The 18,626-nt window shown below is 44.9% G+C and overlaps 1 protein-coding gene across 5 annotated transcripts in view; it reads right to left on the reverse strand.

Moving 5' to 3' along the window:
• CEP170B (centrosomal protein 170B) overlaps positions 1-18,626 on the reverse strand; it is a 58,311-nt gene that overhangs the window by 28,779 nt on the left and 10,906 nt on the right. For all 5 annotated transcript variants that reach the window (XM_064716047.1, XM_064716049.1, XM_064716048.1 and 2 more), the window contains exons 3-7: positions 15,825-15,914; positions 12,744-12,824; positions 10,085-10,141; positions 8,679-8,817; positions 244-345 (exon numbers count right to left, since the gene is read on the reverse strand). In XM_064716047.1, coding sequence (XP_064572117.1) covers positions 244-345; positions 8,679-8,817; positions 10,085-10,141; positions 12,744-12,824; positions 15,825-15,914 — 469 coding nt within the window. The remainder of the gene's footprint in view (positions 1-243; positions 346-8,678; positions 8,818-10,084; positions 10,142-12,743; positions 12,825-15,824; positions 15,915-18,626) is intronic.

Below are 18,626 nucleotides of genomic sequence, written 5' to 3' on the forward strand. Positions count from 1 at the left end.
ACTTAATGATTTACTCCACAACTGCTGTTTCTAATGGTCAAATGTTTTAGGGAAAATGTATTAATTTCCCCTTATTCCAGTTTCAGCAGCAGCAACCTACACACAGGCACGTGCAAATACAAGCACAAAAAAAGAAGTAGTAATTACAAGTCTTGAAACAGGATGGCTTCAAACAGTAAGTATCAAAAGTGTGCCAAAATTTTGTGTCCCATATCTTCTCCAACCCCACCTCACCTCCATTACCTGAGTAATGTTCCTCTTGCCTTCTCTCTTCCTTGTTGTTTGCATCATCTTCCCCCCACCAGGAGGGCTGCCCATAGAGAGGGGTGCGGTAAGTATTTGTTTCTAGGAAGAGGATAAGCAAATATTTTAACACAGAAAATACTAATTTACCAGGTTCAATTGCACAGCAAAAGGGGAAAAACAGCAGGGCCAGATGAGACCATGAACCTGCTACACCACAGCTCTAACAACAGCAAATGATACATAATAATATGTTCTGGCTTTTCTTTGTTTCGCCCTTTTTTTTTTCTTTTTACATTCTATTGCAAGATACTAACTTCACCTCCTTTCATTGTCTTTCACAGCTGTGTTTCCCAGATACTGCCTTCTGTAGCTTTCTTGCCTTACTATACACAAAAAGTAGATTTTTGGCAGGACAGACTACAAAACCCTAACCACAAAACTGTCTTCAACTCACCTGCAATTCAGGTGAAAATCTTTTTTCCTCACCTTAATTGGGAAGACTTTAGCTCTACCCATTTTTGTCCCACATCCTTCGATGTGTCCAGGCTAGGGATATTTTGCACTATTTACCACTCCCACTGTAAGTGACACACATTCCACAACAGGAAATTCTTGAACCATTACAAACTTATGAAAAATTGTAAAACCATCTCCTTATACTTTCACAAAGAAGCAGTAAACTCTTGCTCTCTAAAGTTTATTATAGTAAACCAAATGAGTTGCATAGTCATTGTAGGACAGAGGTTTTTCTCATGGAGAATTTCCTCTAGAAGAGCCAGGCTTACATTATTTCTCTGTTCAGTGAGCACTCACTGCAAGATCAGGGCTTCACTGCAACAACTGGCACCCACTCAGTGGAGCTGATCCACTGCTCCTCGTCCTGTATCCCACAAAACAAGGCTGTGTTATGGCAGTGCCTTGGGCTGCTGCTGTTTATGCAACAAACAAAAAGAATACACCCAATTTGCCTGTGGTACAGTTAATACTACAGTTTTTTCATAGTTCAAGAGAAGCAAATAAAATAGCTTTTGTTCTTTCATCTAGAGGTGACAGGAACACCAGGATAGGTCAGGGGCTGAGGGTAAGATCCAGCTTTGTTAGGCTGTTTCTGCCTTTGCTCACAGCAGCTGTAGCCGGCCACGTCTTGAAACCCTGGCTCCAGCTCCAGAGCCATAGCTGGGCTTCTACTGCCAGCTGCTGCTCAGCTTGTGGCTTTCAAGCCACACACTGCTCTGTGCAAAGCAGCTCTCAAACAGCCCTGCAATTTTGCATTCTCTGATTTAGTAGGGACATGACAGAAAGCAGTTGTTTGCATAAGGGAAGTCAGGGGAGGAAGGGGAATTAAATAGCTCGAATTAAAAAAGCAGCCTGGTTTTATGCTGTTGTTTCTAAAGCTACACAGATCCAGTGGCCACTTCAGATATTTTTGTCCTAGGATCATTCCAGATATATAAGCTCATACACTGACAGTCCACAGGCAAAAATTTTGCTTTACAGATGCAGCCCACAGGCCCTTTTCTAGAGATCTTCTTCGTGTTTCAAAGATAACCACACAGCCTCCCTTCTCACTGAGGATCAAAAGAGGCTGAAAGTATTGCTCTCCTCCCTGCCTAGAGTGCATGGAAGATAAACCATGCTGCTATTATGTGGGCGGCCTTTGAAAGTTCAAAGGAGGAAGCATTTCTCACCATGATAAATTGGAATTGCCAAGCAATGTGTTTCATAACTGATGGGTAAACCACTCATGGCAGAGGGGGAAAAAATAATAAAAAACCTATTCACAACGTTGTCAGTGAACCCTATTCCAGTGCAGGGTTTGGTTTCTCCTAGGCTCAGAGCTGCTGTCACACAGCCTAACAGAAACCTACCAGCCCTTTTCATGCTGTAACTTGCCCACTAGACCCCACCCATGCAGGATCTGCTCCACCAGTGTCAGGCACTGTGGGCACACCATGGATTGCAGTACAGACCTTAGGGTTGATGGCCAAGAGGCAGCCATCTGGGGGAAGCCCGGGGAGGGAGATCAGCACTTTAACACAAATCCACTAGCAAGAGCCACTGATGTCTGAGGTAATATGTGCCTAAAGGGATCAACTAGCCCATAGATGAAATGCAAAGACCACCTGCACTCCACTGCTGCACAAGCTACATCTTTCCCAAGCACGGTGCTGTTACTGCTTGCATCTTGCAAGGAGTTGCAGCTCATCAACAGCTCATGTCTCCAGCACATCCCAGCCCCAAAGGGATCCCAAAGGCCCCCCAGTCTAGAAGATGCCAGTGATCTATTCCAAGACAATTCTGTGTCCAGAGGGGCAGAAGAGTGCTAAGAGAGCTCACACTCATCCTGCAGGACAGAAGTCTTCCCAGAAACTGCTCTAAGACCTGTGTCCCATCTGAGTACAAACAGAACTTAGAGCAGTTTCTGGGAGCTTCTGCCTTTGTTGAGCTTTTCTACTACAGGGAAAAGGCAGCCAGGGGAGTAAGTCAGACTTTTGGTCAGACCTCTTCTGTTGATGAGAAACTTTGGGATTACAACTGAAGTTGAAGGAGGAAAAGAAAGGATTTATAAAGAATGATGATCCAGCTCTGCTGTCTCAAATTTCCCTGGGCTCTAATGGGTACTTGGAATTACCCTAACTGCCCCTCTGACAAAAGCTAGCACAAAGTCAAAACCCCAGGACAGGTCTAGGAACATCTAGAAAGAGTGCACCAGGTGGCCAGAGTGCACAGATCTGGGGCCCTCAGGTGGAAGACACTGCACTGCACAGCAGCAGAAGGTTCCTCATGCCCCATGACACAGAGCTCACACGGCACCACCTGCAATGCCTGTTACAGCATCTGTGAGCTGCACATTTGTGTGTGTGGCATTTCACTCCTTTCCTCTCCCAACCTGCACAATGAACAGGAGCTTCATTTTAAAACTGCTTCATTTTAAAACGGTGGAAAGCTAGGGAGTCAGTATCTTGCTATTCAGGAGCAGTTTCAATATTTTAAGAGCAATTAATATTTCCCCTGAGCATTCATATTAATTTCCATTTTGAGTAACACTGTCAAGTGACACAGTCAGTGTCATTCTTGGCTATTGCTGAAAGCAGACAGATCCTGAACCAGAGTAAAATTTCTCTGACTTCAGAAGAGTGTTGTGGTTTAACCCCAGCCAGCAGCCAAGCTCCACACAGCCACTCACTCACTCCCCCACCAGTGGGATCAGGGCAAGAATCAGAAGGGTAAAAGGCAGAACAGTGATGGGTTGAGATATAGAGAGTTTACTAAGGAAAGCAAACGCCATGCACAGAAGCAAAGCCAAACAAGGAGCTCCTTCACCACTTCCCATGGGCAGGCAGGTGCTCAGCCATCTCCAGGAAATCAGGACTCGATTACACATAACAGTGACTTGGGAAGACAAACATCACTCCAAACATCTCCTCCCACTTCCTCCTTCTTCTATATACTGAGCATGTGATATGGTCTGGACTATCCCTGTGGTCCCTTTGGGTCACCTGTCCTGGCTGTGTCCCCTCCCAGGCAGCCCCAATCTCCTCTCCAGCGTGGCAGTACAGAGAGCAGAAAAGGCCTTGGCTCTGTGTAAGCCCTGCTCAGCAATAACAAAAACATCTCTGTATTAACAACTCTGTGTTCTGCAAAAATCCAAAACACAGCTCCATACCAGGCACTGGGAAGAGAATTAACTCTACCCCAGCCAAAACCAGCACAAAGAGCTGCATGAATTTGCTGCCCTGCTCATGTCAGAAGCTTCTGTCCCTTCTAATTTGCCAGCACAACTGACACCTCTCCCAGCTCCAGCTCTAGCACAACAATATTGTAGAAAAAGGGGAGGGGAGGGGGGAAAAGCACGAGGGGAAGGCAGATAAACAGATGGCTGTGACAGAAGTGGGCCAGGGAGCAGCTACACATGCAGTTGTGCCAGCGGGCTTTGCTCCTCACCAGCTGGGATCCATTTTAGGTAGCAACCTCAACCTGGACCTGCATCATCCAGAGCAGCATGTCTGCCTGTGTCCTGAGACATGCAAAGCACCCTGAAGCCACCTCCTGTCTGCTCTGCTTTAGTGTAAGATGGATGCTCTTGCAAGAGCAGAGAAATTCTGGGCTTGCTCAAGTCAACAGTGAGGGGAGGAACACCAATGAAAATGAGCTGTTCAGTCATTTTAATGACATGAGACTTCCTCCAATTGATGGCAGCTCGTTACCACCTCTCTCCACTCCGTGCCAGGCTGCCCAGATGGTGCCAATTCATTTAGACATATTTCTTGGCTCATCAATTCAGGCAGGCAGCCCGAAAACCATCCTTTTAGATAACTGAATTGAGGTCAGCACAAGCATTCAGCCAGACAAACACTGAGCTACCAGCGATGCTGTAATACAGGGAAGACCACTGACATACACGTGTTCTGCTCCTGAATTTCAGTCTTTGGGGCAGTCACTCAAAAGGAAAAATGAAGGCTGTTTTAGCACAGAACAAGGGAAGTCCATTTGCTTAACAGTCTGAAAAACTGTGGCCTGTTAAATTAATACAGAACTATTGATCATCTGAAGGAGAGGCACCAAAAGAGAGAATGAGACGTGCCAATACAAAGGGCGTATTTATGGAGAAGTGAATCACACAGAACACAAGGCCACAACCACAAATGCACTCAGGTGATGAAAGGCAAAGGAGAAAGACTGTGTTAAAGCTGCTTTCCATCATCAAGCAGGAAGAAGAGCTTTCAAGACAAGCACACAGCTCCCACTACACAGAGGGGTCTGATTTCCCTTGAAGGCGTCCCCTGTGGTCAGGACTGAGCACTGTGCTTTGCCTGAATCTTCACAAAACTTCACAATCATGAGAGAGACAGTCAGCAACAGCAAATTTCTTTGCTCACAGAAGCACACACAGCTTTGAAGCTCACTACTGCAAGTCATAACAAAAGCATGAAAAATCTAGCTTCCTTTAAGTCAAACTGTTTTTGATTCATTATTAATAACAATAATGTCCATCTCTAGAAGATGCAGAGTAGGTTTCTTACAGCAGAGGCCTTGGGGAAAAAAAAAAGATCATCTAGCTGCAGCATTTGGAAATTAATTCCTTACATCTCCGCTTTTTAACTCCTCTCCAAAATAGAGGATTCAGACCTAGCAGGAATAATCATTAAGCAGTTCTCTGACTCTTTACTACACAATTTATTTCCTATGTGCATGGTTAATCTGGGCCCTGGTCTTTTGTATCTGCTGTGAACATACATAGGACTTTCAAATCAGGCTGATGATCACAAATGTACTTGTATCACCTACATGGTCAAACCTTAAACATGCTGCAGTTACCACCACTCTAGTTCAGGCAAAAAAGCAGATATAACACCACTCCCTTAAATTAAAGGCTAGGGCAGAGCTGTGTGTCTAAACAGCTATTGCCATGATCTCATGGGGAAAGCAGCCAAAGACCATGGAAACCACTTCACAGCTGGGCACAGCTCCCACTGCCTCCATCCATGCTGCCTGCTGACCTCAGCCCTGGACATCAGCAACACTTTCAAGTTGTTCATTCTGCTGAGAGGACTTAACTAATGACATGGACGCTGACCTGGTGAGCAAACCTATTTCACAGCTAGGAGAAGCTCCTGCAATTGGTCCCACTCCTGCAAGTGATGATGCCCATTTCCCTGCAAGCAGCCTCCACCCCTGGACACTCAGGCCTGCAGCAGTTATTCAGAGGTTAGTCATCAGATTCAGGATTACCCAGTCCCATCAGGCTGTGGCAGCTTTGAAAAAACAAAAAATTAAGATCAGCCTAGGATTTAACCATGTGCTGAGAACAGAGGACCACAAAGCAGCTTATCTCATCAAGTACCTCAACTCAGGTAGCAACAGATGGGAATAGGGATTGTGACTGTCTTGAAATCTACTCAGTTCAAGGCTCTACCTGGCTTTCTGATAATTTAGGGCTTTAGACATGAGAGCTAATAGCTATTTTTAGCATTAACTAGCTGAGCTGTGGACACTTTTATGCATATCCATCTCCAAGCTATAGAATTAACCAAGCTCCTTGCTTCATACATTTCACAGACTGATGATTTTCTGCTTACAGGCAACATACACCCAAAAGCTGCAAGTTCAACAGCATAAAGACTGAACTGAGTGTTTCCCATTCACTCCCCTGGATCTCTTTATCCTCAGCCCCTCACCTCCTCCCATTTCTAAGCAGCTCTAATTGTTCACATTGTTTTGCTAAACCTCTTCCCTGAAAGCTTGCATTCCCTCTGCCTCTTTTCCACCCGGGCCCTGGGAACCGATCCTTCTAAAGGCTTTTGTCAGCCCAGACCTTGCTTTAATTAGTCAATGCAAATTCCTAAATACCTACAGGCTTAGCAAAACAGCTCTTTCCCTAAAGCCTCTTTCTGCTGCCACTAAGCAAGCCCACTCCCCTTAAGAACACTACAGCTCCTCTTTTCACTAATCATTTCAAATTGCTGCCAGTCCTCCCGGCAGCCCAGGAGAAACAGTGCATGTGTGCAGCTGAGGACAAGGTGAATTAGTCACCTCGCAGATGAGAAAGGGATCCACTGATCATTCTGCTCACGTGACAGAGATGCTTTTGGGAGAGCCAGAGACTGATTTAATGCTCAGGCTCTTTCCACAGGCTTCAGTCCAATCCAGCAAAATACTTCAAACAAAAAGTCCTGATTTCCTCTATAGTTCAGTGGGGTTAGCAGCACTTCACAGATTTTTTTAGCTCTGCCCATCAGTCCCACTGCATGTGACATACTTCAGTGCTGGTCCCCAGCAAGAACACAGAGCCCGTTTTGCCTCAGACCTCTGGTCTGTGCCCACTGAAAATGACAAAATCAAAATGCAGGTCTGCAAATCACAGGCCAGAAAAACAGGTCACCTTGCTGAAGAGTCACTCCACGTCCTGGCTTTGAAGGTGTTCCAAATATCCACTGCTTATGCTATGTAGGTTAAAATCAATGAGAGTGTATTTTGGAAGGTAGCAAGAATAAAAAACTGAGTGGTCGTGGAACCAGGCAGTGGCAAACACAAAGTGGTTCCAGTTCCTCAAAGCTTTCCAACAGCCTCCTGTCCCTTGAAAGGCAGTGGAGAGCTCTTCCCCCGGTGGGGTTCACCTCTTCTCACCCTCCCCAGTGTCACACCTCATCATCCACAGTTCCATCCCTTTACATTCACACTTGTCAGGCTCGGTCCCAAACACAGCCACAGCCAAAGCAACACAAAGAAAGGTTTTCTGGTGCAGAAAATGGGAGTGCTTCCCACACAGCTGGAGGCAGCAAAGAGACCAGGGAGGAACATTTCACTGTTCTAGTGCACTGTGCCAGCTTAGGGGGATTTTCATAAGGACAATACATGGGAGATTATGGTCAGTCAGCCCATTCCTATTAGTTACCATGAAGCATTAACAGATTGACCCAAAGCTGTATACTTTTCTAGAAAGCTGCCATACCTGTCTCTAGGCAGACTCACCCAAGATGTTTACCTCACTCTTTTGCTTGCCATCCCCTTCCCTCCATTCTCCTCCCTGATTCTTCCTCCAACAGCGTGGGCAACTCCCCCTGCTAAACCGTAAAGCCTTCCAATTGCTCTGCCATCCTGAAGCCACAAGACCACCACTGGTAGTCATGTCATCAATATGCTTAAAAACCTTATTTCTTCCTCCCATGCACCAGGCAAGCTCCAGAAAACCATGAACTGATACCTGACCAGAACTGGGCAGAGAGACCTGTCAGGACAGCACACATAGGAGGCAGGAATTTGGGTGAAATGGGTGAGACAAAGTTGCTGGGAAGGTCCTGGCAAACCATAATGGGGAACACAGAGGAACCAAATTTGACAAAGGATCTTTAAAGGCAGGCAGCAGTTGTTAACAAAATGGAGGACAGAAGGAATTTCTCAAATAGAAAAGGTTTGAAGTTGGGGAACAGCAAACCTGAAGCAAACATCTCCCAGCTTGGCAGTCAGCTTCAATCCCACACGTTGGCACGTTAGGAAATACAGCCATTTAAAACCATCCAGGCTTTGTGAAAGAAATGGCTTGCTGCTTCTTTGCCTGCCAGCACCATGCCACAGCAGCTATACATTTTCTACTCTGAGTCACCCTCTGTTCAAACACCAGCTCACGATTAGGAAATTAAAAATAGACCAGACAGGTGCCAGAGAACTTACCAAACCTGCTCTGCCCACAGGTTTTCCAGAACACACACAGCGACAAGGCATGTAGGAGCCATCACACCAGCTGAATTTTTTTTGAGACTGAATCTCCAAAAACCCAGAGTCTGGAATAATCCAGGAGTTTAGAAAGATGATCCTTCCAGAACTGCTCCCAAATGCAACCCACAAGACTCTACTGTCAGAATCATAACCCAGCACAGGACTCAAGCTGCACTTTGCTCAGAATCCAGATGAACTGGTTCCCAAGCAGGTACCTGTAATTGCTTTCCTCTCTCCTTTCTCCAGCTTGGCTTGTGGGGACTCTGTGTAGACGCTGTGCTCCATGGGCTGCTCCGCCCTCTTCATGGCCGTGCCCTTGTAGTTCATCTGCAGCTGGCTGGTGTACTTCTCATGCTGCAGAGGCACAAACAGCACTGAAAACCTCTGCCCCACCAACAGACCACCCAAATCTCCACTGCAGCTGTGCCCTTCAACAAAAAGCATGTACACCTGGGAAGAAGCTACAGAACAGAAGTACCCCCATTCAGAAGCCATTAAGTGAGAATTCTAGTACACAAGAAGGTCACTGTGACTTAGGTCTGCAAAACAACTAATTAGCAAAATCCTTTAAAAAAATAGACTGAGAAGAATCAGAGCACAGGCCATTCTCCACTCAGGATTCAAATCCTGAAATCTCTTTTGTTCTTAAAGGAATATTATAAATTATTTCAGGGCACCCATCTGCATTATCTCAGTTTTTCAGCAAAGGCAATTGGAATCTATTGTAATTATTTTTCCAAACCCTCTCCCCAGCTAGGAAAGTGATTCTACCTTAAAACAGGTTCCATATTAACACAGTAAATCAGCTATTTAGAAGCTGGTTGATTACAAGTAAATTAAAAAAAGGGTGAACCCATCCAGATTATCCCTGAGTAAGTTCAATGAATCATTTGCCCAATTCTAGCTGTTAAATTTCCTATTCTTGCCAAGTTCTAAACATGGAACCAGGGCTAGGAAGGCAGCATCTGCTAGCCATGAGCTGATGCATGGCACTGATAGCCCAGTCCCACAGCTGAACATTATAGCTTCCTTGCCCAGAGGGGGTTGCTTTTCTGCCTTAGATAAAAGCTTATTCTGTCTTGAATATTTCTTACCTGCTACTGAACAATGTTTCAAAAACACCTCACTCCTAAGAGGACTGACTGCTCAGTAAGTAAAAATTGGGAGCTTGAAGGCAAAAATGAGATGATACCCATGAATAAATTAAGCAAACTTCAGCCTGATTGAGGAGGTGTGGTGGAGCTGGCATAAGTCACTGTGCTCAGAAAAAGACATCTGTGCTCCACTTCTGGGAAGAAAAAAGTTCTGCTGTGCTTCACCCACAAGTTCATGTGCTGGTTATTCTTTAACATGTTGCAGCTTTAAGTAACCTTTTCTTTCTTGGCAGTCACAAACATACAGAACTTGGTCTACATGTTAGTACAGGGATAGATCAGAGTTGAGATAACTGGGAAATGTATCTCTCCTCAAAGGAGGGTTTCATTAAGTCCAAATCCAAGGAGAGCCTCACATTTTGAAACATTTCACTGTCATAAAGAGTATTTTAATATTTCACTCTGATTGACTATTACTAGAGTACTTAAAGTTTTTCTTTAAGTGCACTGCACCCACCCACTCTTACCTTTAATGCTTCTTCTGGGACTTTGTGTTGAATTTGTTCCAGGACATACATATTCGAATGTACAGAAAATTCATTAAGGAAAATACAAAGGACTTGAATGGATAAAGAAATTTAGCACTTAGTCTCAGAAACAGGATCATAAAACCAGAAAGTCTTAAAATACACAGGGTAGTAAAAGTTGTCTGTGCTGCAGCCCAGCATGGTCTTTGCTGTGCACAACCACATTTGCTGTGCAGACCCAGGACAGCTGAGGGGCAGCAGACAGGGGGATCTGAGCAGGAGAAACCTGGAGGACCATCAGAAAGTCTGTGCAGGACCTGGGGGAGCAGCCAGAGCCCCAGCTCAGCTCACACCCTGATCCTCTCCACCTGGCTGGTGGCATCAGACAGACCACTGAGCATCCTGGCCAAGATGGGCCAGTCTCCCATGCTGGGTGAGGGAGCAGCAGAGTTCAGCTCCTGGCTCAAACCCTTGGGACTATGGTGCTCTCTTGCCCTGGCCAGGCCTTTCAGTCACTGCAGTTTTCTAGATGAAAAGTAAATCAGGTCATGAGCTGCTGTGACCTCTTAGGGAGGGAGGCATTCACATGGTTGAGGCCCAGGCAATAATCCTCAGCAATGCTGCATTAAAAAAAAAAAAAAAAGAAAAAAGCTGGCATCTGGAATGTCATCATGAACAACCCAATCAGCACAGCAGAAAGCAAAGAGGAGGAAAAAGGAAAGATGGAAAATGTTAGACTAAAAATAAACCCAGTGATACTGGCCTAGCAGGGAAACTCTGCACAGGCTGTGAGTGAAACTGTAAATGGAAAAGAGAAATGCTCTCATGCAATGGGACACAGGGATTCCAGGACCTCAGGAGATGCTGCCATCCACACCAGGCTGACTGCAGTGGGCACAGAAACCTCTGCTAAACAGAGTGGCACCAAAACAGCAAAGCAGAGGAAGACCTTATAGCTGCCATAGGCACATTACATCTCATGAAGTTTACTCTAAAACCTACATTCTTTAAAATTTTCTGTTGAGGGCAATAAATTCTACAGCTCATAAGTATAATAATTCATTTCACTTGAATATCCATGAAAGGCTGCAGGACTAAATACTTAAACTCAGCTGCTCATTGCTGAGAGTTGTTTTCTGTAAAAAGTTTAAACTGGTATTGCAGCCACTAAAACCCACCCATGCTCCAGGCACTGATTTTTGCCTTCCTAGGACTGGAGTTTACAGCAAGTCTTCTCTGCATTTCTTCACACACCAAGAGACCAGAACATATACAAGCAGCTATAATAATAAAAAAAAAAAATTTTGCAAAGTCAAAAAAGCTTCAACTGAGGTTGCCTGTAACAGATTTCATCACATGTGCAGCAAGAGACCACCTTTAATGACAGGATCCCAAAGGAGAGTGACCAAGATCCAAATTATGATCCATGGCCCAGAAAAATCTCTTTTCCCGCAGATCCAGAAAGGCACACACAAGTTTAAGCAATCCTGGTGGCAACAGTGAGGGGTCCTGCACTGTCACTGCTGAGAGCTGAAGTACCAGATCCCTGGGAGACCAGCAAGGCTAAAGGTTTGGAGGATTTCAAGAGCCAAAGCATGGCCAAGCACAAATGGATTATCATGGGGACAAAAAAAGGCAGAAGAATGTGGCCTTGGGGTCAAGGATGCACAAGAGTTTTCCAGCCAAACATTTTCCCCCACCAAATGGTAAAACTTAGTCTCTGCCTCTATTCTCAGAAATGTCTGGACTGTTTTAATTGACATCTCCCCAGAAAAGAAAAAAAAAAACCTGGAGAAGACACTTGCTACTTCTAAATTCAGCTTGAGTGGGCAAAGTTTGGCAGATAGAAGCAACTGAAAAAAAAAGTGAAAAAAGTATTAGATTACATGAAAAGACAGCAATAGGAACCTGTACTTAGCACTATTGCTCTTCAGGCTCAGAAAGGTATGTCAACATCTATTCTTATAGCCAGCCATACTGTCACATCAGGATACAAAAGCAAAGGGATGAAAGCAAAGGTGTTTTAGCAGACACTGGCAGGATTTGTGGTCTGTAAATAAAGCAATAACTGCAACCTAGCTTCCCTTGCCAGAGGTGAAATGTGCAATTGCTAAAGATTTACTCCTGCATTTTATGGCAGAACCAATTTGCATGGGCACACTTTAATCAGTACACAGTCAAGGTCTGGCCACAAGCTCCACAGCTAGATGTTGAAGGCTGAAGGCCTGAAAATTGTCTGAAAGAAAGCATATGGGTGAAATGACAAAAAAAACAAGGCAAATTGAATGAAAAAAAAATAGGAAGATGTTAGTTCATACAAAAATATATGATCTATGTTTGCTCCCAGCTGGTACCACCCAAATAAAAAGAAAAAACCACAACCCTTCCTTAGGAGGAGACTGAAGAGGCATTTCCACAGTCAGCACTGCCAGTGCAGAGCCTGATCCAAAGTCCAGGCATCTGAAAAGGCAGGCATCGTGATTAATGTGCTCTGAATCAGGTTGATGGTGGAGAAACACGAGCTCATGAGCCATCCAAAGGTTCCAAAGGCAAAACAAACACCTTACTCAGTAGACACAATTAGCCCTGGTACCTCTCCATGCAGCCAGCAGCACAAAACCCAAGCAGAGCCTGGGTCCCCATCCTCTGCAGAAAGGATATCGTAGCCGAAGCGAATGACATCGTTCAGTTTCAGGGTGATGTACTTCTGGTCAGGAATCCTCACATCATTGACAAACGTCTGCAGGACAGAAACACAGGAATGGGCTTGGACTGAGGGTACCAGGGTGGTGGATCTCAGAGGGATGGTGCTCTCGGAGGGCACCCATGTCCACACTCTTACTCAGAGTGTGCCAGCACCAAGGCAGGAGCTAGGAGCTAAGTTCCCTGGAAAAACCAACACCAGCAAGTAGCTCCCATGGGCAAGTCAGAGCACTCCAATTATGCTTCAAAGCAAGGTGCTGTCAAGGGACCTTTAGGGAGATTTCCTTTGCACCAACTGCAAATGCAATTTCAGTCCCTGACTTGAGCAGGTAAATGAGGTGCCTGAAGTTAGGAACTTCAAATGCTCTTGGTTCTCCTACATCTGTCTCAACCAGCAAACGGTTGCAAGTCATGCCCTTAATTACTGAGCTAGGAATCAGCTTTCTGCTGGATGGCAAACAAGCCTGGTGTCAGCCTCAAGGCCTGATAATTTAACAAGCAAAGCCTGTCACAGAGGAAGGGGAAATGAAAATACACAGAGAAATGGGGAAAAAATTTGAAGCAGCATCACCATGACACCTGAGGCCACGCTGTCCAAGATAACCAAATGCCTCGTGCTAAAACTTCACCCACCCCTTTTCCCATGCTCCAGGCAGTTAACTGAGGCTGAAAGGAACCAACATCCTTCTAAAGGTGCAAGACATGTATTTCACAGCTGTGAAAAAATGTCTTTGATGTCTGAGCTTCCTGAGGGGACCCACTATGAACAAAATTCTCCCAGACCAACTGAGGATCAAATCAAGCATGCATGGACATCTTTCACAAATAAACCCAGGTACTTTTGCAATCAGCTGGGCCAAATAAAAATCAGAAGGGGCTGAAGAAGCCCCAGAGAGCTGATGGGGATTAGCCACTCCAACAGCTGGATTTGAGGCAGTCAGACACCAGGGGTTACCCTGCTTGGCAAGGTGGGATTCACCCAGCCTCTCTCAGCCCCAGCAGCAGGTTCCTGGTCTTTGTGCCATTAATGCAAATGCAGCTGAGGAAACAAAATTAAACTACAAAATGAATTTACATGTTTTCATGACTGCAGCACAGTCTTTTCCTTCTGTCTTCTCACCTCAGCCAAGCCAAACATTCATGATAAGACCTAGTATTAACCACAGAGGAAAAATAAATGGTAGACCAGGAAACTAAAATCTCAGCAGACAACAGCCCCCAGTTTCCTGGCAATTTACAGAAGAGCTGGGAAACAGGCCTGTAATTTCAGAATAAAAACAGTGAAGCTAGTTAAAAGGCACAGAATTCCAATTTGCATTTAAGTTTTTAATATTTAAAAAACCCACAACAGTCGCATCTGGAACAGGAATACTTGTTTGCTGAATTTTCTTCAAAAAAGTCTGCAAGAACCCATTTCGATAGTTAACTATTTGTCCATGTTTACTTGAGATAAAGTAACTTCAGTAAAATTCTTAATCTGGATAAAAATGCTACCCTTAAAAACAAAAACCTCTGAATAGAGACAGCAGAATTACCTGAACGTTATAATAAAAACAATATAAAACACTTTGACAATTAATATAAACCAGATTATCCAGCAAAGCCATTTAATGCATTGCTGACTACTCAAATACAAAATAAAAGGAAATTCTGAAAATGGATTTAAAATCAAGCTGCTCAAAAGCGATTTCTTTAGTTTCAGGGAGGAAAACAAGGTTTTGTGACAATTTTCAAGTAAAAGTATGTTTCTTGCATGCAAAATTTTGTTTGGCCACAACAGATTTTTTCAAGAGAAGTGTTTGATCAGCTGCAGAAGACAGGCACTGCTGTAACTCCTTTTTACTCCACTGCCTCTCTAAGCATAAGTTTAATAGTAAAATGCTGTAAATTCTTATGCTTAAGCATGTGAAGATAGAAAATAATTAGTGGTACAAGTATCCCTCCCTAGCTAGCAGAATCTTTAGCTGCTGTTTTGCCACCATGAGTTAAATACCACAGTTTTTGAACCAGGGCTCCAGCTAGAGTCCAGACCAGTTACTGGAAATATTCCCATTTCAGCAGGGCTCCATGCCTTCAGCTATTAGGCTGAGAAGGATTAGCACTCATTCCTGTTGTGTTCAGATGCCAGAGCAGGCAGAATGGTTGAGGGCCGCTTTAGCCACTGTTTTTGTACAAGTTTCTGGGCTCATCTTGTGGTTTTGTGGCTGTAATGGTGAAGGGCTTCTATGTCCAAAACAATGAAACAATGGCTGCAGTAAAACCCCCACTGGGAAGACAATTATGTGAATCTGGCTTAGGCCTGCTCCAGCAGAGGAACAGCTCCACTTGTATGAAGAAACCACCAAAACAGAGGCATGCTATGACATCTGGACATTTTTAACAACAATAGTGTATTTAAATATTACAGAATTCAGGTGTCTAACACCTGAATAAGTTGAAGCAGAGCAAGGGTTAAGATTCAGCCAGGCTCAGTTCCTGCTTCTGTGCTCACAGTATTCCTCAGTCTTCATGCAAACCAGGCTCAAGGCAGGCAAAAATGCAATTTTTTTTATTATTAAAAAAAAAAAAGAGGTGGTTTTAAGTAGTTTCTCCCCAATGAAATTAAATGTCTCATCACCCCATAAATCACTCCATGCACTGACAATGAAACCACCAAAAGGTCACCCTGCTCATGCTGAACAGCTGCTCCAGAATCTCCACCAGTTTAAAGTTAACACTCCCAACACAAAACTGAATTTATTTCCTCCCCTTTTGCAAGAGGCTTTATAATTCTGTGAGCCCTGAAGCATTCTGCAAGGACACCAGCAGAGAGGGAAAAAGCAATACAACATTCACCAAAGCTTTCCCCTCCCAAGATGAGATGCTACACGACCTCCACCTCAGGCCTTGCAAATAATGATGCACATTTGGCTTAACTCGTGCCAACAGCTGCAGTGACCCAAAAGGGTCTGAGAGCAGGATTGAGTGAGCACATGAGAGCCTGCAGACTCAGCACAGCACCAGGCCACCCCTGCCAGCTGGGAGCTTTGGTACTTACCCCGTTTAAGCTGCCGAGATCCTTCACCCAGTGCTCATCCTTGTCCTTGTCATAGTTGATGACGGCGTGCTGCTTATCCACGCTGCGGGACTGGCAATGGGAGCACAAAACGAGACACTGGTCACCAGAGCGACACTGAGACAGCAAACTGCCCTCATGGGGGTAGGGGAACAGCAGGGAAAGCAGGGAGGATTAAATACTATTTACTGCTCTAAGTAATGGAAGGATAAGCTGTAAATGCTTCCATGGTTGTTTGCAGAATTTGAAGACAATATGCTGTTTTCACGGAGAAGGGAAAAGAAAAAGTATTTTAAAAAATTGCTGAAGGCTGTCAAGACTATGTCACAATTCCAATAAATTATATCAATACACACTGAACAAAATCAGTCAAACTGAAAGCCTGGGGGCCAGGATCTGAGCCAGCATGAGCTAGAAGATCTCAATTTTTCAACTGCTGAGGCCAATGGCCTCAACACTAGGGATGCTCCTACTTAGGATCATTTCTTCCTACTTTTCAAAGAGAAAAAAAATCATTCTCTTGAGTTACAAACCAAACTTGTTCCCAAAAATTTATACTGTTCCCAGGATTATGTCCTGGAATTGATTTAAATTTTAGAATGTGTTCCAAGTTAGAGAGAGGTTAGTAAACCTGGAATAAGAAAGAAAGCAACTCCAAGAAAATTTAAATTGTAAACTGGGTTTGAGTACACTGAACTTAACAGTAATCTGGTGCCACTGGCTTTGTCACAATGCACAAGTAATGCACCTTATCTTCAAAACAGAGTGTGACACTTGAGCAGGCATCATGTCAGACTTCTATGAATAATTTTGAAATATGGTGTGTTACAGCTATAAAGACACCAGACTGACTGTTTTTAGACCTGCTGCCTCTCGTAACTTGAATCCTTGCTGCAGTTGACCTCAAGCAGACACTGGAAGCAGTCACCCCATCAGCACGTACACACAGCACTGAGACCTCCCTGGTACCTCAGGCCAGGGGACGGGAGAGCAGGGAGACCAGCCAGGCTCCAAGTCAGCTAATCCTCATCCTCCTGGGCACCAACTAACAAGTTCTTGCTGGAAGTTCTTTCCTTTTGCCAAGTATAGACAGATAGACACACTGGTTTCCACAGCACCGCTCCCAGCAAGCCATTATCTGGCTTCTTGCAAGCATGCAGAGGCAAAGATTGTTTCAGGCAATTCCTTGGTGAAAACAAAAGAGGCTTTTTTCACACAAACTGCTACTATTTGCAGGAATTTCTTCTGGCCCTGCCAATATCAAGCACAAGGGAAGTACCACAACACCTGAGAAATGGCATCTCCTTCCCCTGGAGAGCATCCATCAGCCCAGGAGACACATCCTCCAGAATAACCCTCAAGTACCAATATGAAGCAGGCACACACCTGGCCAGAAGACTATCCTTCCACCTTGCAACGTCCCTCAGACTACTCATGACATGTCACCCCAAGCAGAGGCAGTGAGGACAGGGGCAAGTGACTCCAGCTCCCTCACTAATATAGCTCTCCACATGCTGCTGGACTTCCAAGGAAGCACTTCATGCTTTGCTGCCCAACTGATGCTGCTCATGCAGCAATCACCCCCCAAAGACACAAACAGAGGTGGGACAGGCAGAGACAACGTGGTTGGGGACACCCTACCTGTGCCTCTGCTATGCTGAGCACTAAACAGGAGAAGCAACACAGAGCAGGGACACACACAAACCCCTCACCCCAATGCCATCGCCACACCTGATGTTTGAGCCCTGACCTCAAGGCAGAGCAGATTTTAAGCATTTGCAGTGAAGACACTGCTTCTCTCTCCTGTTGTCCACAGCAGATGCAGCTCCTCAGTCCATTTTCAGTGACCCACGGCTGTGGCAGGTGTGTGCAGTGCAAGGTAAGGATGGTCCAGGTAAGCACAGCTGAGGGACACTGCCCAGGCCCTGCACCTCAGCACATGGCCCTGAGGACAGCAGTGTCTCCATCCTCAGGTACCACAGCAGCTGATGCTCCACAAGCTGGGGTTGTTCCTGATCTGTCACATGATCCTTCAAAACCTTTGGAGAGATGTGAGCCCAGAGTCTGTCCCACAGCAGTCTGGCTGTTTGACCACTGTATGGACAGGGCTCCTGGAGGGATCACCACACCTCACCTACATAGCAGAGTCTCACAGACATCTTTTAATTAAAATCCTTTCATTAGGATTTTTCCTGCTGAAGCTGAGAAGTTTCAGCAACAAAGTGTAAACAATGGTTATCTGCTGCTGTGGAATGCAACAGGTGGATCCGTGATTGGTCGCGTGTGGATGTTTGGATTTACTGACCACTCAAAGCAGAGCTAGGTCTTGCTCTCTGCTGAGACACAGACCTTTGTTATTCATTCTTTTCTATTCTTAGCTTAGCTAGCCTTCTGAGAATTTTTCTTTCTATTTTTTTTAGTATAGTCATAATGTAATATATATGTATATATATCATAAAATAATAAATCAAGCCTTCTGAACATGGATTCAATATTCTCGTCTCTCTCTCACCCTGAAGACCCTTGTGACCACTGTCACAGCACAGGGGGATGACCATCCCCTGTCCCTATCCATGGGCATTTATGTGCTGTGCTTCAAAGACAACCATGCACAGGCAACCATGCAAAGCCCGCCCAGCACAGACGTGGTCTGTCACCCCTGTGATCCCTCTGCTGCTCAAAATTGTGGATGCACTGTTCCCAATGAGATACAAGGGAATGCTGATAAACTGGTGCAGCAGTGTTTGCTTTAGCTTTTTACAGCACATCATGGAAGCTCATTTA

The sequence above is a fragment of the Zonotrichia leucophrys genome, chromosome 5 (genome assembly GCF_028769735.1).
Source record: "Zonotrichia leucophrys gambelii isolate GWCS_2022_RI chromosome 5, RI_Zleu_2.0, whole genome shotgun sequence".
Lineage (NCBI taxonomy): Eukaryota > Metazoa > Chordata > Aves > Passeriformes > Passerellidae > Zonotrichia > Zonotrichia leucophrys.